A 21,707-nucleotide genomic window follows, 5' to 3' on the forward strand; every position below is an offset into this window, starting at 1 on the left:
GTCATGTGCTTGGCCCTAGTACTAATGTAAGCTATGGACCACAGGATATTGGGCAAGATGGACCAAGGTCTGACCCAGTATGGCAGCTGTTATAAAATAAACTGATATAAATCTTCAAAGTGCTCTGTGTAGTTTGTGATACAGTGGTCAGAAATACTAATTTAGGATCATGAAATGCAATTTAATAAAAAACTAAAAACAGGTGCATAGCCTTAGGGTATTTTTGTTTCTTTTAAACTATACTTGAAATGACATAGGCACGTAAGTAGTGGTGTGTATGTGGAAATATTTCTAGGGTAGGGCTGTGTTCCTATTACTTTAACTCCTGGCCATATTTACCTCTGAGATTTTTTTCCTTGTGAATGACAAAAGCAAAAAGGCAAAATAAGGTACTCTGTACAGTAGCTTTGTTGCATGTTTAGAGGAGTTTTTACAGATTGTGCAGAGACATTTTTGGGTACCTTTTTGTAATTTTTGTTTGGCTTGAGTAGCTCATTCACTTGAATATAAGGCTAACTGAAGCCTAATCCTGTTTGAGATTTTTAACAGAAGCTCTAAATATGCCTCAGCAAATTCTGTTTCTAGAATAGATTTCATTTTTATATGGTTCAGTATTGTGTTCTGATTTTCAAAAGGTGCTATCTACATTAGTGACTGTTGGGTGGGCAAAAGGATAAGATAGGAAAGTGAATTATGTATATTTGTGAAGTGACACAAATTTTTGTCTACTTTATCATTTTCTGTTTTCTAGAATTGAAATCCATATAAGAGTTATAGCTTATTAAAACCTAAACTAAATCCTTCATTTATGGGGAATGCTATTTTCCTTCATTTTGTATCCTTGATTATTGCACTGCTGAGTGAGTCATAAATTCTAAATCCAGACAATTTGTGGTCAACAAGATAAATTCTGCCTACCTGTAGTTTCAATTAACTAAAATTTCCTTCACTTATTCTCCTAAAATGTTGTGTAGTGTTGCTGTAATCTGTTAATAACTAACTCATATTACCCCAGATGTACAGTAGCTGCATTTCAGTAGTGGGGAGAATGTTTCCTACAACTTGTTATGTTATAGAGGATCCTAAAATAAGGCAATGAAGCTCTATAAATACAATGTTGTTATATTCTCTTTGTCTTTGTTTTCTGTGCCACCATCCTAAAGGCCTCAGGACACAGCCACAGTTCTTGTAGCTGAAGAGCTGTATATTGCACAACATCATGGGTGTAGTCAGATATTTGAAATTTGTGTGCGTACTGACCAGCTTTTCAGTTGTAATTTTCTTGAGCAGGCCTGCTATTCATCCAAAATGATCTGTAACACAAGGCAGGTTGTTAGATATAGATGACTGCTACATATGATAAATGGCTTAAACAAGCATCCCCACCCACCCACAACTCTTGCCATTCACTATAAGATACTCTTTCCCATAGGAATTAAAACTGAGACATGGAGCATGTGGCATATATTGTGTGAGAGACTCATGAACTTCAATTACTGAACTTTAATATAGCAACAGTTTAAAACAGTAAGTGAAGGAAATTATAGCTAATTGAAACTAGTGGGGCGCTTTTCTCCTGTATTAATTTTTTTCTCAGAAATGAGAACTATTTCCTGATTTTAGAAGATGGTTGAAGAGGTTCAGTATTCTGACAAAAAAATTACTGTAGTTTGAATGAACATGGGGCTTGTGGTTTTCAGTATAAATTTGTAATAGAGTTTAGATACTAAGGCTGGACACACTGAAATCAGATAGAACTGATTAATATGCTGCTGGTGAAAGTGTAAAGGGAACACATAATAATTTACATTGACTAGCAAAAGAAGATGAAGAGCTAGCATGTTTTTAAAAAATATGAATTAGTGATGTAGAATTTTATATTCCAGTATCTCTTTGTAAGCTATTAAATATACAACATTGAGAAATGTAACTAAGAAATGACCGTATGCCCGTGAGACACCTACACTTTGCCCCTCATTTAGTACAGCACCTTTTTGTTTTGAGATAGTAGTTTGAGATGACTTTATTCCACTGGCTGACCGTAGGTGAGCATCTTTTGCCAAATTCTGCCTTCTGGGGGAGTTATGGGAGCCCCACATGCATATCAGAGGCCATAATGTGGACTGTAATATATTTTTATGGTGTCTTGGCTTATAATAGAGCGATTTTGTTTTCTTTTATAGATTGTCCCCTGCCCCCAGAATGCTACTGCATGCCTGTTTTACAATTTCAGCTCACAGTATGTGTCCAGGGAGAGAATGGTCTTTGATTGTCAAATTATTTTAAGTCTAGAAAACAGTGCATTTTGAGTGTGTGGGAATATGCAGGCTGTATTGCCTTTTAAGCAGAAAGATAGTGTTTTTGTAAACTACTCCAATAACATATCATGTGTATTGAATATAGAGATGATGTGCTGCCAGTACTAGATGGCAGTCTACATGGAACTTTTAATCTCCCAGGCATTCAGCACTACTGATGTCTTGACTTATGTTTGTTGACATTGGGCAAGAGATCATAATTGAAATCCTCACCTTGGTTCTGGTCCATTTATGCAGGGTAAAAGGGCCAGAGCACTGTAAAAGGGGCTCTAAAAACCTTGGTTATGATTGGGGAAGGATTCCTCTAATGCAGGCAATGTGGAAGCCAGTTGTAAGGTGGCTTATGAGAAACTGCTTTCAAGCCCTAACATAAAGGCTGGTAAGGAAAGGCTTGGGGAAGGGCTGCAGTTCACAACTGCATAGATTCAGTGCAGCATTGTGGCACATTGAGTGACCCAGGGTGACTGGTGTAATTTAAACAGGCTCCAAAGGCTGTCTAAGGGTTTGTCTGCACTGCAATAAAACATGTGCAGCTGGCCTGTGTCAGCTGAGTTGGGCTTGTGTGGCTCATGCTGCAGGGCTCGAAATTGCAGTGCAGATGCAGCCCAAGCCTGAACGTCTATATTGCAGTTTTATAACCTGACAGCCCAAGCCCCATGAGTCTGTCAGCTGCCATGAGCCTGCTGTGGGTGTTTTATTGCAGTGTAGACACATGCTAAGTTAGGTCACAGGCCTGTCCAGCCCCTGTAGCAGCCCAGCATCAGGAGGGTACAGATGTAGCTAAAAGTTACATTAAACCACCCACCCTCACCTGTGGCTACATGTTGTGTCCTGTGCCTTTTAGGGTATACCTACACTGCAGTCTGGGTGTGTGATTGCAGCACTGAGCTAGCTTTAGTCTAGCTGCCTTGGGTAGCAATAGCCCTGAAGCCATGGTAGCATGGGCTTTAGCATGGGCTGTACAAAGCCTACCTGGAACCCTGAGTATGTACATGGGAAGCTAACCCACACTGAAGTCCGTGCTGCTGCAGTTTCACTGCTATTTGTCTTCAAGATAATTTAAATTAAAGCTAGGTCACATATGTCTATATGTGTTGCCAGTCACTCCTCCGATTGCAGTATAGACATGCTCTTTGAGGTGCATCACAGAATCTCAGGTTATATGTTTCTGTATTATGGTGAGCACTATGTATTACCGCAAGAACACTGAGGAATGTTTTGGATCCATGGATTTTGGTAAACTGTGCTTTATAAGTTATAATTTCTGTGTTTCAAAAACATTTTTTCATTATTTTTTTCTTAGGCGCAGTTATTTAAACATGGCAAAAGAGACGATTGTTTACCATATGGTAAGGCTCATCTACTCAATGATATTTATTCTTAATGGGAACTATTGCCAGTTCAAGTAATTAAAAGAAATTGTTTTCCAAAAAGAAATGTATATAGTCCACTTTCAGTGCATTTTAGTGAGAGACCTTGAATCTGCTCTTGGACTCCTCTATTATGTATGCTTACAGCAGTCTGGCTAAGAGACTTTCCTCTTAATTCAATATTAAATACACTTCTTTTTGATCATTAATCCTGCACCAGTAGTTGGGAAAAGTTTTCCTGATCTTGAAAATATTTGTGTTGGGCTACTAAAGTGATTCTAGGCTTGGCAGATTCATCCTTAAAATTGTCATTACGAGTTTCCTAACTTGAGGTTTGACCTGATTTCAGCATTCTCTCTCTTGAACTGCTAGAGATGAATTTTTAGTGCAGTTGTAAAGCTGGAATTATCCCAGACTTCCAGAAGGCATAAAGCATTAATTTCTATCACTTGAAATAGTAACCGCTAAAACCATGGTAGAATTAAAGATAGTGATCGGAATGATGTATTTTTTTTAAGGCACATTATCTCGAAGTTTGTCAGGGCTATAAATAGATACTTTATACCATTTGAAAGTTAGGAACATTAATATCTAGCTCAGATGGCTTGCAAATTGGATTTTAAAATTTACTGTTAACTCAAGGGATTCATATCTTTTAAAAAAATTAATCACTTTTATACAGGACTAATATAACAAGTTGCAGAACTCTTGGGCCAGTGTAATGTTTCAATCTTTACACTTGTAGCACATTCTTTAAGAATATTAACTACATGACAGTCCTACAAAGTGTTACTTGTCCATATTATTTGCTTCTTAGGGTCATTCGTCAAAGCATTCAGGAATCATTTCAGGTTGCAAATATAAAAGGCTTTGTTTTTATTTGTATTTGTAATAAAAAATGGCATCTCCATTTCAAGTATGTTTAATTCTACAACTTTATACTGAGAGAGTACTGAGTTACTCATTTATGACAAAAGCCTTCTTCAGCCCGCACTTTCCACCAGATTTTGAAACTTGTGATGTATAAATGTACTGTATGTCAATAGTTAAAGATAAACCTTGTAACAATACTTTTGGTCAGTAATACATATAGAGTACTTTTCATGTTCAACATGCTTTACAAACATTAATCTTCCCAAAACTCTCCTGAAGGAGAGGTAGGTAGGTATTATGTCCAATTTATATATGGGGAAAACATGACTAGCTCAAGAACACAGATAGAGGCTATGCTGGAGCCAGGATTAGAATTCCTGACTCTATCCTGTTCTTAGATTACTAATAGTGCTTTTCACGTTCAAAGCTCTTAACATACGTTTTAAAATTAATTCTTCATGACATCCATGTAAGGTACATAAGTAATGTTACCCCCCATTTTATCAACGAGGAAACTGTTGCAGTGATTAAATAGTAATAAGTTATTTGCACTTCAATAACATTCTAAACTGAGAATCTGAAATAGGGTGACCAGATGTCCCAATTTTATAGGCACAGTGATATTTGGGCTTTGTCTTATATAGGCACCTATTACCCTCCCACCCCTTGTTCCAATTTTCACACTTGCCATCTGGTCACCCTAATCTGAAAGCACAAATATTCATGAATTTTGATACCTAACTCTCCTGTGAGATAGGCTTTATCCTTTTCCTTTACAAATGAGGAACCTTAGCCATAGAGAGGTTAAGTGACTTGCTCAATGTCAAATAGGAAATCTGTGGTGCAACCAGGCATGTAACCTAGATCTCATGAGTGTAATCCTGAGCCTTAACTGCAAAACCATTTTTCCTTCTCGAAAGCCACGAGCGAGTTAGCGATGGAGCAAGGATTTAGAACTTGGAGTTCCTGATTCACAGTCCTTTGCTCAAACCATTATACCACCTTCTTTTAATTATAATTACACTTGTGATGTATTAAACATTTCTTGTTTCTTAATATATATAGGCAGCAATATAAGACCTTAAGGTAGATGGATTAGATACAGACATTAACCCTATTAACAGAAAATCATTTTTTTTCACATTTCTTTTCCCTTTTACAGCTTCTAGTGTATTTGAATGCCTTGATAATTGCAAGCTGTCAGAAAGTAACCAGACACTCCTTCGTAAACTAGGGGTGAAACTTGTTCAGCGACTTGGATTGACATTTCTAAAACCAAAGGTGGCAACATGGAGGTTAGTTTAAAAGAAATAGAAAGACAAACTTACATGCATTATTCCTTTTAAACCATATTGGATTTTGAAATTAAGATTCACTTATATATGAATGAATAATAAAACTATACATGTTCATTTGATTACAAGATTGTCTAGTTTAAATGTTCAGTCAGATACCCTTCATCTATGTTACTTGAATATAGTAGGTTTCTTCTTTGTGGCACTGTGAATAATTTCTTGTCATTGACTGGAGTTAATGTGTTCCACATTTAACTTAGCAATTATATAGCAGATTTCAGTGCAAATTAAAGCCCTTTGACTTGCCTTTTTTTGTTTCAAATAGTACAAGCATAAACATACTCAATACAGTGGAGAACTTTTCTAACATGTTGCAAAGATAGAAATGTGGTGACTTCATCACCGCAGTTGATTTTAGTTCAGTGTAGTATGGAAGTTATGCCCAGTGTTACAGAATTTTTACTCTCTGATCAAATGTAATGCCAATTTGGAAAAGAAATCCTATTCATAAACATACATTATTTAGTTTAACCGTTTAGTCAAATGTTGTTGTCACCTTTCCTCTGGTGCCTGGTTTTATTTATTGCCACAGGGCAGACCCTTTACCAGATTTCTCGCAGTGATATTTTAAAATTGTAGGCTCCCTTATCAGCTATTTTTATCATTTTGGATTGTCATTTTGAGAAAGTCCCTAGGCGTAGGAAATTCTTTCTAGTTGTAGAATGTTCCCTTCTCACTGCCAAAAGCATCTACTTGTTTAACAAGCTGAATACTTTCACTTCTCTGCCTATTGTATTTTCTCAAAGTTGCACAAATGGTTGGAACTAGTGGATTTGAGTAAATTGTCTTTTAGTAAGGTTTTTTAGAATTGGACCTTTTCAGTCTTGGCAGTTCTGGAATACTTTATATTTTCAGCTTTATTTTAGTTTCCATATATTTTTGAATCTTTCAGTTTATCAAATTCCCTTTCTTATATGTTTCCCTTTTACCATCAAAGATTTTGCTTTCAGTACTATGGGTCAAAAATTGCCTGCTTATAACACCCTTGCAAGTTGATGGGAACAGGGAATTTGAATCTAAGTGCAGAACTTATCCCTAATTTTTAAAAATTTTAAACATGGACATGATGCATGTTGTAGCATTATTTTTTCATTTTGTGTACATAAATTACAAAAATTCTTCATGTGAGAACTAATAATTACATCTATAATTGTTGTGTTGCGTATGTCTGAGTGCACAAAAAGTTAAATTATTAGCTATGTAGTGTATATAATCATATAGGCCTTTGATAATTTCATTATTTTAGTATTGCAGTTTAACTCTTACCATGGCTAACTTCTATCTAATTACCTTCTAATGGAAATAAAATGCAGTGACTAAAATGGAAAAGTTCTAATCTACACGCCCACAGTTCTTTACATTTTTCTCAAACTTGGCATGATTTTCAAGCACCATGAAATACAAAACAAGCCAAGGTTTGAAGTTTCATTTATTTGAGTTATTGGAGTATAAAATTCCTGATCAAGATAAAAGAAGAGTGTGTGTTTATGCTTGAATAAGTGAAAAACAGTGAAAAAGTGAAGTTGCATTAGAACTAAGACCAAGCATGGAAAATTACTGCCCAAAAGAAACTTGTTTCAGAAAGTTGTGAGCAACTGACAAAATTGGTGTACAGGGTGGTTTATAGACAGCAAAAATGATATGGTCCCTTTCTCCAAGAGACTCGTAGTCTAGTTGAGAGAGATATCTGAGTTAAAAGGTAAATGGAAGGGAAAAAGGAGAGAAATCACAAGCTCTCAAATTCTCTTGTCTTTGTACTATATACGTCATGTTAGTTGCATTTAAAAAAAACCCCAACAAATGTACTTAAGTTGGTATGGAAGTGGGCAGAGGTGAATGAGGTTGTGTGACATATAGTTTCATTTCAGGGATTTGGAGAGGAAGTATAGAGAGCTTGGCTGGTGACAGTTGGGAAGAAAAGTGGGAATGAAGGAATAGAAGATCCAAATGAAGAGTAGTATATGCTGAGAGAGAAGCGTGGACTTGAGGAGTACTTAGAATTTGAAGATGGAAAATAATTACCACATTTAACCTCAAATTTAGATCTTGTCCAAAAGATGATACCTCCAGTAGCATAGTGCTTCCTGGTACTGTGTGGGACATTGACTGTTGTCTTAGGCTTTGTCTAGACTCTGAAGTAGGGTGTGATTTCCAGCTAGCATGCACGTACTTGAGCCAGTGTAGGTGTAAACAGTAGAGTTGCTATGGTAGCATGGACAGCAGGGACGTGGCTTAGCTGTGCAGAATACAAACCCTCCCCAACCTCTGGGTATGTACTAAGTTTAGCCATGCTGTTCTGCCGCTGCCTATGTTACTGTGGCTGTGCTACTATTTATGCTTGTGCTAGCTCTCACTGAGCTACCATGAGTACATATATGCAAGTTGGGAATCATGCTCCAAGCTCATAGTGTATACATAGTCATAGAAGGAAGGATGCTACCTCCTGATCTCCAGCATAATTTCTGAGGCAGTTAGGTGTTGAATGGAGGTCTTGCATCCAGGTACTAACCCAAAGTGAATCTTCTTTGCTCATTAAATCTGATAGCTCACAGCATATGGTTCTGTGAAAACACAATTGCTATTATATCAACATACATATGGTGTTTTTTGCATACTAGAACGGTGTTTTTCCACAAGTGATAAAAAAAATACTACTGTGAAAATGTACCATACTGAGTGAAGGTTTTGATGATTGCGTATGCTGTGTTCCAGGATCAACTTGGTAGGCACAAACTTAAACAAGAAAAATGCAATTAAACTTTACTTCCTGTACAGGTATCAACGTGGCTGCAGATCTTTGGCTGCTAATCTGCAGTTTTCTGCCCAGGTTCCAGTTGTGCAGAACCTAGTAATTGCTGCTGTTGCTGCTGCTGATGATGAAGAGGAATATGACATTCCAGGAGAGGTTGAGAACATTATAGGTGTGTTGGATCCAAATGGATATTGTTTGTTTAGCTAGGAGGCGTTACAACTGGCAACAACCTGTTATAGGCTTAAGAAAGAATTACGGTTACACAAACTGCTGTAAAGTAATGGAGAAAATTATAACATGGGCATGTCAATTTATATAATTGAACAAGGTTCACCATATTTTGTAAAACTATTCCATGCTTTTCAGCAAGTCCCTTTTCCCACAAATAAGAACGAAAAACTCTAAGGTGAAAAAAAACCTATTTTACTTTGAAAAACATTTGTGCAATCTTATCCGGTTACATGACTCTGATCTTTCCACTTTTGGAGGTGGCCGGAATGAATTTTTTTAATTTTTTTTATTATTATTATTAATAATAAAAAAAAGTTAAAGGCCTGCGGTAGGTCTGATAATTGAAATTTAAAGTTGTGGTAGCACCACTGGAAAAGTTTTTGTACCTAGGAATCACAGCATATATAGTTGTAAACTTAACGCTCAGTTATTTCATTGATTGGTATGTTTATAAATATGTAAACATTAACAGCAATTAAGGGCTCATAGCACCGGGCAATATAATAAGCTACTCAAAATACCAAATTTTGTTTAAAATTTTATTTTATTTAAAAAAACACCAGTCGTGCTATTTTGAGTATGTGTCAGCATAGATCTCATTGTAGGTCTCAGAAGCCTCACACACATGAAATCGGAATCTTTCGAATAGCCATGTCAACCTGTGCACAGGTCCTGTATCACCTTGTACTCCTGTACCAGGCATAAAAGGTTGGAAAATTATGACCCCCTGTACAGGGCAGCTTAACCATTCCTGGCACATGCAAAGTCTTCAGGCTTCAAACCTTGCACTTCCTGTGATGGACTAATCCTGTGAACTGATGGGCATAGCACATGCCTCTTCTGCTTGGGTGAGACTCGTATGGCAGACAGATGCCTAGGATGCTGATAATTTTCTTTTAGGACTCACAAATCACAGAATGTTCAACTGAAGCTCCACTTACTGGAGCAGTCAGTGAAGGTTTCTTCGGGCTTCAGGAGCAGTTACTGGAGAAAACAATGTCTGCAAACGCCTCCTTCAGCAGATGTGTGACATCCAAGGCCAGCACAGAGAAAATCCTGAAAATGAAAAAAGGCCTGGTGACAGTGCTGCTGAAGTCCAACAGAGAGAGAAGTTTCTCTGAGCATAAGGACAGAAGCTGTAGATGGAGCTCAGTGCCTTCCAATAGGGAAAGATCACATAAAGCCTCTGGGGAGTAACTCTCTAATCCCCACAGTAAATTCAGGGTTATTGAGAAGGAGCCATTTACTATCCTTTGCATCCTTGAAGTTCACCCTGGTTCCATCTCCACTGGCCCAGGTGACCGTGCAACCATCTGCATCAGCTTCATTGACAGAGTTGCTAATGGTATCATTGCACATGTCTTTGGAGACTGTCACATGTTGTTCTGAGACTGTCGGCAATTACCGTGGTATCGAGACAATTACTGGTACCACTGTGGACCCTGATACCAACAATGCCATATGTATCAGTGGTGCCCTTAGAAGAAATCTATTCTTCCTCCTTGTCACTGGGGACATACTTTCCTGCCTTCCTTGAGCAGGGAACCCTCTCCCCTGAGATGAACAGGTGAGAGCATGGACAGACAAGTTCACATAAGCCAACTGTATCATTCTGGAATGCCAGTATAGCTCTATTGAACTCATTGGGGTCCTCCTTCACATATTTCCAGGAGTGGATCCCCATTCTATTCCTAGAAGAGGAGGTTCTTCATTGAGTGATGGTCCCTACATGGAGTCCAAACGAGGGACTTTATTAGGGCTTGGCTTGATTCCATCGTGGCATGGGGCTTCCTTCCGGTGGAGCACTTCATCACTATCATGAATTGAATTGCAGACCTGCGCCGTAACCCCCATACCACCATCCGCCTCTATATTTCGCTTCTTGGACATATGATGGCATGTACCTTGGTGACACTGCACGCTCATCTTCACATATGTTGTGTGCAGCTATGGCTTCTCTCCAGCTACAGACTACACAGCAACTGCCTGGACAGCAAAGTCCTGATTTCCTGAGAGGTGCTGATGTCCTTCACGTGGCAGTCTGATCTTTCCAAGTTCCTTGTTGGTACTCCCTTCAAACCTCCCACGCCACAAGCCACACTCACACAACGGATGCCTCCTTTGCAGTTTGGGAGCTCATTTGGGGAGATGAGTTAATGTACCCACTGGAAGACCTCTGCATACCAGTAGGGTACGCGTACCCCTGGTTGAGAACCACTGATTTACATCAACAAACAGGGCAGTGCCAAGTCTCCCTACCTCTGTTCACAGTATATATGCCTTTGCAACTGGTGAATCAAACATAAAGTCACGCTCCACGCCACGTACTTCCCAGGCACCCAAAATGCTCTGGCAGATGCACTTAGCCGGACACTCTACCTGAACCATGAGTGGGAGCTGCATGACGCCATACTCCAGTGCCTATCCCGCTGATGGGGCACCCCATGCTGGGACTTCTTCACCACCCAAGAGAACTGCAAACTTCCACTTTAATGCTCTAGGGTAGTGTTTCTCAATGACCGGTCCAGGGACCGGCACTGGTCCCTGAGATCTCCCTAACAGTATAGGAAGTTGGTTCCTGGTATCAAAAAGGTTGAGAAACACTGCTCTAGAGGAACTCTGGGGTAGGATTCGCAGGACAACACCCTTCTCCTCCTGTGGACAGATGCTTTACACTACACTTTTTTCCTCCTTTCCCTTCCTCCTACTAGTCCTGTGCAAAGTCGGCTGGGATCAAGTAACAGTAATCCTCCATAGCTCCCTTTTGGCCCCATCAGTTTTGGTTCATGGACCTCCTGAACCACTCCGCCACCACACACTACCGGATCTCCTCACACAAGACGGGGGCCAATTCTGGCATCCCAGTGCCAGCCCTCTTCACCTCAGAGCTTGGTTTTTGGATGGAGCTTAGGAATAGACAGAGCATACTCCTCCCAAGTGTGATGTATCCTTACCCAAAGCAGGAGAGCATCCACCAGGGCCTGCTACCAGAGCAAAATGGAAGTGCTTCACCTCCTGGGCTCACCATCCCCAAAACTCTCTAAGATATCCATACCTCTTGTTCTTGACTAGATTTTTGAACTCAAGATGTTGGGCCTTGCCATCAGCTCCATATGGGTCCATCTAGCAGCCATCAGTGCCTTTCTCTCCCCTGTGGATGGCACTTCTGTGTTCACATACCTTTACCACCGTTTGCTTCCTAAAAGGTCTGCTCAGTACCTTCCTGCCTGTACTCAAACCCACATCCTCATGGGACCTTAATCTTGTTCTCTCCATTCTCACGAAACCACTCTTTGAGCTCTTGGCAACATCCTCCCTTTCCCATCTCTACATGAAAGTAATCGTCTTAGTAACCATTACCTTGGCGAGGTGGGTCAGTGAACTGGCAACTATGATGGCTGACCCCCTTGCACTGTTTTTCAGAAAGATAGTTTCCTTACTTCTGTACCCTAAATTCCTTTTTAAAAAGTGGAACTCTGACTCCACAAATCAGTGTATCCACCTCCTGGTCGTCTACCCCAAGTCCCATAGCTCTCCTGAGGACAGGGCCCTCCATTCCCTCAGTGTCTGAGATGCATTTGTGTTCTACCTCCACCGAACCAGTGCCTTCTGTGCATCATCAAGACTCTTTGTAGCGATTGCCGACCATTTTAAGGGCCTAGCCCTTTTCTCACAGTGCATTTCCAAATGGGTCTCTGTGTTCATTCGTGAATGCTACAAACTCAGCAACATAATGCCTCCTGATGTCATCACAGCACACTCTACCTGATGCAAGTGGACACATTGGCCTGCCTCACTGACATCTCATGGCAGGAAATTTAGTGTGTAGTGACGTGGCGCTCCATACACATTTTCACGTTTCATTATGCCCTCACCCATGTGGTGGCTGCAACCGTAACTGTGAGCTGCACTGTACTACAGACCACACTCCCTAGTACATCCTCGCACCCACCTCCACACCGCTTACCCACTGTTGGAATCCATATAGGGACCATGACTCGAAGAAGAGGAAGTTACTTTCCTGTAACTGGAACTTCTTCGAGATGTGTGGTCTCTATTTGGATTCCAATACCCACCCTCCATCCCCTCTGCTATGGACTTGACTACTCATGGCAAGAGGGAACTGGAGAGACTTCAGCATACATGGCTTATTATACCCTTGACTGATAGCACAAGGGGATGCACGATGCATGTGCTGGTCAATGGATACTGCTATGAAAACTTTCCAGCTTCAGCGCATGGTATGCATGCACATCCGCATTTGGAATACAAATAGGTACCACCTTCTTGAAGAACCTCCAGTTATAAGTTGCATCCCTGGCCAGACCACTGTCACTGGGTCAGGAAAAATACGAGGAAGAACCAGATACGGGACCAGAGGAGCAACACTTCACCTTCCAAAGATTTTTTTTTGTCCTTGTCACCAGTTGAGGCACTGATTCTGGTGCTGGACTATTTTAAGACATTCTAAGGTCTGCTTATGAGAATAACAGACAATCTAAAAATAGCAATGTCAGTTATCTAAGAAGAATCTCAGGTTGTTCAATTATACTGATGACATCCATGACTAGCGTTGTGATGATGTGAAGGGCCTTGTGGCTTCATATTTCAGGCATTCCCAAGGAGGTGCAAGCCATGATAGATCTACCCTTTGAAGGAAAGGAGTTGTTCAGCAAACACACACAAAGCTCAGCGTTACTGGAAGAACTCAAAAGCTGCATTGTGCTCCTTGGGAAGCTATACTGAGCCCTCTGACTGAAAACTGTGTCACTGATAACTGTGAATGATACAGAGGAACCAAGTATATCATGCCAGACCGTTTGATTATCTTTCCAGGAAAAAGCCCAGAAATAGAAGGCAATGCCAGCCTTCCTCCTCTGGCATGAGGTGCTAGCATCACATCAGCAAATTTGATGGGACTGTCAGGAGCTGCATCAGAACCAGTTCCAAGCATCTAACTTTCAGAAGCACCCTCATCCTATTCCACTGGGTATGGTCTTCAGATAGAGATCATTGTCCATAGCTACTCTATCCAGTTTAATTCCTTACTACTCACCTCTCTTCCCCTTTCTTTTCAGGGGCTCTTCTCATGAGAGCCTATCATAATTAGAAGTGGTCTTCTTGCTTTGGCTAGGAGCCATAGAAGACCTGTCACTTGAATATGGAGAAGAGGCTTCTGCTATTTCCTTATTCTGAAGAAGAAAGGGTATCTTTGCCCTATCCTAGACCAGGGGAAACTCAACAAATACATAAGCCATCTCAGGTTCAGGATGGTAACACTTGCCTCCATTTCTTCAAGTTCAGGACTGGTTTGTGGATCTTGATGTGTGAGGCGTATACTTCCCCATAGCCATCACATCCAACCACAGGAGGTGGGGGGGAGGAGTGGAGAGGGAATGAGGGCAGAGCTGGGCTGGGGGGATTCAGAGTGAGGCCCAACTATTACTAGTACAAGGTCCTGCCATTTGGATTCTCAACGGCATTGAGATTCTTCATGCAATATTTAGAGGTGGTAGCTGTTCGCTTAAGGAAACAGGGCATGTAGGTCTACCTGTACCTAGATGATTGGCTGGGTTGTTATGAACTACAAGAAATCATCTCTCACCTCATCATTGTCAAAAGAGTTAATAGGGACTGTGAGAGACTCTCAGTTGGCAAAGCCTACCATGCACTATGGATGTGGTGTCATCACCATTGGCTCTGCACCTTCCATGAGTCAGCAACAACCTGGCAGACTTCTTGAGCAGACATGCAGCAACCAACCGTGAATGATTACTGTGGGAGTCCATCATAGAGCTGATGTTCGCTCAGTGGAGGACTCTCAGAATAGACCTTTTCACTATGAAAGACAATACCAAATGCCTGAACTTTTGCTCCAGAGGAGGCATAAGCCTGGACTTTCTGCCATATTTCTTCCTGCTACAATGGATTCAAGAGGTCCTATATCCCTTTCCGCAGAACCCCTGGATCTGAAGGTGATATCCAAAGGACAGATGGAACAAGGCCACGCTGATCCAAAAGGCATTTTATTGGCCAAGACAGTTTTGGCTGTCAGACTTATTGTAGATATCAATCCCGCCCCCTTTTTCCCTTTTCAATCTTCCAGCCTGTCTGAACATAATATCCCAGAATCATTGTCAGATACTGCGCCCAAACCTATAGTCATTAAATCTGAGGGCTTGGATGTTGGCTGGTTGAGCACGACTGACAGAAACTGCTCCTGACAGGTTCAGGAAATTTTCATACAGAGCAGAAAGCAACCCATGAGAGAGATCTATTAATCAAAAATGGAAAAGTTCTCTATATGAGCTGTCCAACATGATCTAGACCCAGCAAAGGCCTGGATACCGAAAATCATTGACTGCTTGCTGCAATTGAAGGTTTTAGGAGTTCTCAGCATCTATGGTCTTTGAATTGCAAGGCAGCTGAGGGAGGGTTGCAGCCACATCACCCTTTATACCCTCAGTGGGAGCACAGGGTTATTGCATGTGTAGTTCAGAGATCCCAGCTATTAAAATGTTTCTGAACTCACATGCTTGAAGTGCATGTATGCCTCTAGTGGGATCCACATTGACTAACAACATCTCAAAGAACCACAGTTACTGTAGCATAAGTAACTATTCTGTAAACGTTGCCCCAGCCTAATCTCCTGCATACCAAGGACAGTTAATTGCATAAGAAGACAGGCAGTAGTGCAACTGCTTCACTAGTCTGGGATATTGCACAGAGGGAGCTGCTTTAAATTATAGTCTAACTCTGTAAGAGCCCAGGCAGTATAGGCTAGAGCAATGGTCCCCAAACTGTGGGGCCTGCATGTTCAGGAGATGGTGCACAGCAGCACCTGGACCAGCCCCAAAGGCGGTGGGGAGGGAGCACCACCCAGCCCTCAGCCCTGCCCCCTGCTCTGCCCTCAGCCAAGGTCTATCCTCATTTTTCTCCAGCCCCAGGCCAGCTCTGCCTTTAGCCCCAGCTCCTCCTTCTCATCCCCAGTTCTGCCCCTACCACTACCTTCAGCACAAGGTCCTCTGCTGAGGAAGCCTTGGCTGTGCAGTGATGGAGGGGAGGTGCGGACAGATTCCATTACTGGTAAGGGGAGTACGACAGGAAAAGTTTGGGTGCTACTGGGCTAGAGAGATGTGAGGATTCGTTGTATTCCCTGAATCATTTGGTCACATCCTTCTTTGGCTAGTGCTGGTGACTGTCCTGTGCTGGCTGGTTTGTAAGCTCTCTGGCAGGACTGTGTAGCCTGCCCAGTGTTCCTCCACCCCCACTTCACCTTTGCCTCAGGGCCTCAGCCAAGATCTGCAAAAGCAGACAGGGTCATAGGGTTATGTCTGCACTGCACTCAGAGGTATGACTGAAGCACCTGTAGACATTTCCTAAGCTAGCATTGATCTGTCTAGCTTGGATAACAATACCAATGAACCTGTGGCAGCATGGGCTAGCCACTTGGGCTATACCAGCCTGCCTGGGACCCTGGGTATATACTCAAGAGGTTTATACCCCTTGTTTCCTTTTGTGGCTTCAATTTTCATTCTTGTCACAAACACAAGAGGCATAGATACAAATGTTTTGTTTTAAATTAAGAGCTGTTTGTGATAAGAGGGAAATGAGTTTTGGATGTTGTAGAAAAATTGCTCTAAAGAATTTGGTGTAATCTGCTTTGTTTAAAATAATATTCTCCACAGAACAATTGCTGGTTGGATTGAAGGACAAAGACACCATTGTCAGGTGGTCTGCTGCAAAAGGGTAGGTTTCTTCTGTTTAATTTAAAACTAATAGATTAGCGTAATAGCTGAATGTTTCCCAGGGTTAAATAATTGCATGTTGTTTTCTCAGTGCTCTCAGTTACTTACGATGGTTGCAGCACAATTGAAGACATGGAGCCCATGTCTGCTAGTGTTCTTGGATGGAGATGGAAGTGGGACAGCCAATTAGGAAATTTTAACCAGGGCTGGGATTGTAATGATGGGAAAGGATTTAGCTTGGAGCTCTTGTGCAATAGTGTTTTTTTTCCCAGTTGACTGGCCCACATTTTCTTTTTTTCCATTTGAAAATCTTATTTCTTTGTTAGGCATATTATTTTTGTAGCTTTTAACTTCTAGCCTGAAACTTGTGTCACAGTGCAACGCCACGGAAATAATGCATTGTATCATCTATAGTTTCAATAATTATTTTAGTGTAAACTTTTAGCTTAAATTACTGTAATTATATAACAAATCACTTTTTTCTTTTTGCAGGATTGGTAGAATAACTGGAAGGCTTCCAAAAGAGTTAGCAGATGATGTGGTTGGGTCTCTGTTGTACTGCTTTAGGTAATGCTATATTGTATTTATGCAGTGCTTGCATCCTTGGATCTCAAAATGCTCCCAATGCTTGTACATAATTGCACAGCTGCCATGTGGCCACTTCTGGAGTGGGAGGGCAATATTCAGGCAGGCAACTGGCCCAAAGCACATGTAAAATAGTAAGGAGAAGTGGAATTTTGGCCAAGGGCACTGGGGGCAAACACCCACATGTATGAAAAGTATTATTGGAACTTTAACTTATAAGCAAGTTTGGACCTAAATTTTAGGGTCTTGTGGTGCTAGGAGATGGTTTGGATTAGTGTAGTAACTTTTTCATGGCAGACCTGTGTTCAAGTTGTGATATTCTATGTGTGAAATTGAAGTTGGTGATCCGTCCCATTGTAGTCCCAAATTATGTATGCATAATCTGCTATGATTTGCAATGTGGCATATTTCAGGTCAGGGTTGAGGTGCATTGGCAGAGGTGCATTGCAGTGTGGGAAAATTTGAACAGTGTCCTCCTACACTGTTTGTGGCTCTGGCTAGTACTGATATTCTGTCACGTTCATGAACACCACAGCATTGATTCAAAAGTATGAAAAGAAAGAGGGAATGTTTTCTTGTACATGTAAGAGCAGAATTGTCGCATATGTGAAAATTAAATTGCTATGACACCCTTTTCTTCCCATCCAAAGTTGCCTGTCGTGTCAGAAAAGCTGAGGAGTACTGCATATTTGGTTTACAAGTTACTTGTCCTAGAGTTAAAGATTCAGTAGCAATGCTTGGCTTCTACACCTGGAATTGTATGGTCATGGCTGTCTTGCTTAAAAACTTCATCATCAGCATATTGCATACATGATCCTTACATACTTTTTGTTACTCAACTTAGGCAACTTTGCAAGCATCTAGCTGGTATTAAATGTTCTTCCTTAAATGTGTTTTTTCTTGTATGCGGCCTCCGGCATGCCCAGGAACAATTTAAGGAGTGTAGTAACAGTATATCAGATGTTGGCTTGCAGATTACCATTTGCAAACTAAGTAAAACATATGATAATAATTTCCAATAATGGGAGTATTCAAATAAAGAAATGTCTAAGAATGAAACAGCCAGTTAGTGTGTAGCAGGCTACAGCATTGTAGATTTGCACCCCAGCTTGCTGCGCACTAACTCACCAAATAGACATGCCCTTTGTGTAGCAGGAAACGGAGTCTTATCTGCTTTTCTTTTGAATATTGGAGTAGATTTGGAGATATTTTATAATCAGATTATCCACTCTGCGGATAAAGTACCAGATGTACTTTTAAAAAATCTCTAAGGATGCTCAAAAACTGTTAGCAATAACTATCTCATAGACTGTCACTCAAAATATCTAGAGTGTATTTTTGTCTGGTTTGAGAAGGGGGGTAGAAACCACATAGTGTATTACATTTTAGGCCTGAGAGAAAGTGAGTAAGAAGAATAGTAAAAAAAACCAGGAGGAACTAATTAATATACAAGATTGATGCTGCTTTTTGCTATGGGAATCACAAGTTCTGTGATTCTTCTCCCCCTTTTTCCTTTAACTCCTTTTTAAAACCGCCATGACTGTTGATATTCTGTAGTTATTTATTTATTTTTTGGCCTGTGGATTCATGTGAACCGATTTCACTTAGAATCTTGAGCTGCCCAATTAAAAAACTCTCCAGCTTGAATGTCTAAGCAACCACATTGTGTCAACACACAGAACCAGACCAGTGAGATGTTTCATTGATCTAGAGTTAAGAAGCTTCAGCTTTCCTCAAGGTTAGATGCAAAACCTAACTCCAAAACATTTCAGAAATCTAATTCAGAGAGAGATGGGCTTGGGTAGTGCAGTTGTGTAGCTGCTCACTATTAACACTATACAAGTATGCTTAGTTTATTGTTCTTAAACGCACTTAAGTGTTCTCAACACTTGATTTTTTTTAGTTACTGATCTGCAGTTTACATGGATTTTTTTTCATAATTATTGTTCTATGGCTTTTCCCAAAATACTAGAATAAAAATGCCTTATTTAGGATGGCTGACAGAATGCTGGAGTATCCACGTCAGTCAGCAATGGCAGTAATATAGCATTCTTGGCTAATCTCATTAGAGATCAGTGTAGAACAAATACATGGCAAACACTTCCTATGTAATGGGGAAATACGGAATAGGTACATATCCATTTTGTGCTGGAGTATATAACTAAATATTACTAGTAATGTAGCTTTTGCTACATAAAAATACACAAGAGTATAGTGGGGGTGCTGAAAGGGGCCTGGAGGGGGGGGGCTGGAGAGCAAGCCTATCCTGCAGCAGCGGTTCCTGTGCCGTGGGGCTGGACCTGCTCCTGTCCAGGTGTTGTGAACTGGCACATGTGGTCACTGCACCTCTCAGGTTTGACCTGTCCATCCCTCTGTAGATGGAGATGAAGCACCTCAATGGTCAGGTCACAATGCTACTCTGTATGGGGGTCTAATCAAATGTATTTTTACACCCATTTTCAAGATTTCACTGACTTTATTCAGATTTACGCTTTCTCTGACAAAATTGTAACCCTGCTCCTTAGTTCAGATTTATGGAACTCTACTGTAATAAAGCAAAAAAAGTGAAATTTAGTCAAGGAGAATAAAGGTGAGGACGGATATTGAAGGGACTGTGAAAGCCCTGTTTCATATCCACATGGGGCTGGTAGGAATAATAAAATACTGAGCATGTACAGTATGTTATAATACCAATATTTTTATAAAACATAACTTATTTCTCAACTGTTTTCCAATAAGGCCAGTCACTCGCTCCTCATTCAGGGCTTTGTGTATCATGAGCTTGAAGTTATAAAAAAGTGTTTTTGGTTTTTTTAATGGGTAATCAGGTGCCAAAAAGAGTTTGTGATTTTTTTAAATCACAGCAAAACCTTTTTGATACTCGTTGTGCTGAAGAAATGCACTTCAAACTTTCAAAAAATACTCACTTTTGGATTGAGAATAGAAATGAGATATATGAGCCCAAAGGATTATTTGGAGGAAATTAAAAAGATATAAGGACCTGAAAACAAAGATTTACAATGAAAGTACTTCCTCAACATAACAATAGCATTGCTGCTGTGCTACTATGATTACTTTAAAGAGGCACTATAGATAAATTATACTTGGTGCTTCAAAAGTCTGTAGTTATTTGCAGTGTTTTTATTCTTGTTAAAGATCTGTTTTTTAAATCTGAGTGATGAGTAATCTGATTAGTAAATAGGTTACTTCCTTTTTCCAGAAACTTCTAAGATATATTTGTAGGCAAGGAAAATAGAAATCTGCTGTGAATTCTGCACAAAATCTCTCCTAAAAATTTAAATACCACTGGGGATTTTAATTTTAATTTTGTATTTTGGTTGGCCCTACTTGTAAAATGTAATGCCAGTTATTGTGGGATATAGGAAGGGTCACTTTTTAATATATGTTAATTTAATAATGTGAATAAGAAAAAACTAAATAAAAGTATATCAAAATGAATGGTCAGATAATTTGTAGAGATTTCCTGAAACTGCATAGATATGTGATAAAACATATTTAAGCATTGACTTTTAAAAGGTGCCCACTTCATAATTTGTTTTGCAGACGTGTTTGTGATGAATGGCTGGGGAGGGTTGGGGGAAGAGGATTTTTTATAAGGTTCGGTAATCCATGTTATCTATGCCTAATTTAAATATTTAAGTTGTTACTGATTAAAGATATTTTTAATGAATACTTACTTCTGTGTTTATTTGAAAGCACTGACTAATGTGGATTATTGTTAATTGATATTGTTGAATATGAACTAACATTTAACTTGTTTAGATTGTTATACTAAAATTAAATGCCAACTTTTGTATTGATTTTGAATAATAAGTTGAATGTTTTGGCTTTGGTCAGCACAAGTGTGGAATCTAATAACCCATTATAAGAGGGGGAGGATTTCTTCTTTAGGGCTATTTTTTCTGTCTGTGTGATTGCAGAGCAAAAATAAAGTTTTAGTATGAAGAATGCCTTCACAATGATAAGGGAAAGAAATCTCTCTCTCTCTTTAATATGAGATCTGAAGTCCAGCAGAGCCTGATAGAATGAACCTATGTTAGTGAATTTTCTTTGCACTTAGATATCTCTTGTCCTTGCAGCTGAGAAAACTCAATTCACCTCGGTATTTATTTTTCACCATTTAAGTTTGTAAACTTTTTTGCATATGTTGGTTGATGATCAAGATAAGAAAATATTCTATTACTTTTTTCAATTGCTAATTTGTCTACTTTGGTTTTAATATACAGGATTTTCTGTGTCTATATGTGCTTATATCAACCCTATCATCACACTGTATGGGTTCCTCCCAAGTATTTACAAATTAAAATAGCCGTTTCTCCTCTTCTTGCCTAGACTGTTAGAGAAAAAACTTGACTAGTTTATAGTAGTTTTATTTTGTTTTTGTTTGATTTTTTTTTCTTTTGGTGTGGGTTTTGCTGTTGAAAGGTAAAAATCTAATGTGTTGTGTTGCATTC

The 21,707-nt window shown here is 39.9% G+C and overlaps 1 protein-coding gene across 4 annotated transcripts in view; it reads left to right on the forward strand.

Moving 5' to 3' along the window:
- TBCD (tubulin folding cofactor D) overlaps positions 1–21,707 on the forward strand; it is a 228,356-nt gene that overhangs the window by 28,258 nt on the left and 178,391 nt on the right. For all 4 annotated transcript variants that reach the window (XM_067547679.1, XM_067547678.1, XM_067547681.1 and 1 more), the window contains 5 exons: positions 3,622–3,667; positions 5,724–5,856; positions 8,692–8,837; positions 16,588–16,648; positions 17,140–17,214. In XM_067547679.1, coding sequence (XP_067403780.1) covers positions 3,622–3,667; positions 5,724–5,856; positions 8,692–8,837; positions 16,588–16,648; positions 17,140–17,214 — 461 coding nt within the window. The remainder of the gene's footprint in view (positions 1–3,621; positions 3,668–5,723; positions 5,857–8,691; positions 8,838–16,587; positions 16,649–17,139; positions 17,215–21,707) is intronic.

This window comes from Emydura macquarii, unplaced genomic scaffold (assembly GCF_026122565.2).
Source record: "Emydura macquarii macquarii isolate MOO-44397 ecotype Brisbane River unplaced genomic scaffold, CSIRO-AGI_Emac_v2 contig_1230, whole genome shotgun sequence".
In the NCBI taxonomy this organism is placed as follows: Eukaryota; Metazoa; Chordata; order Testudines; family Chelidae; genus Emydura; species Emydura macquarii.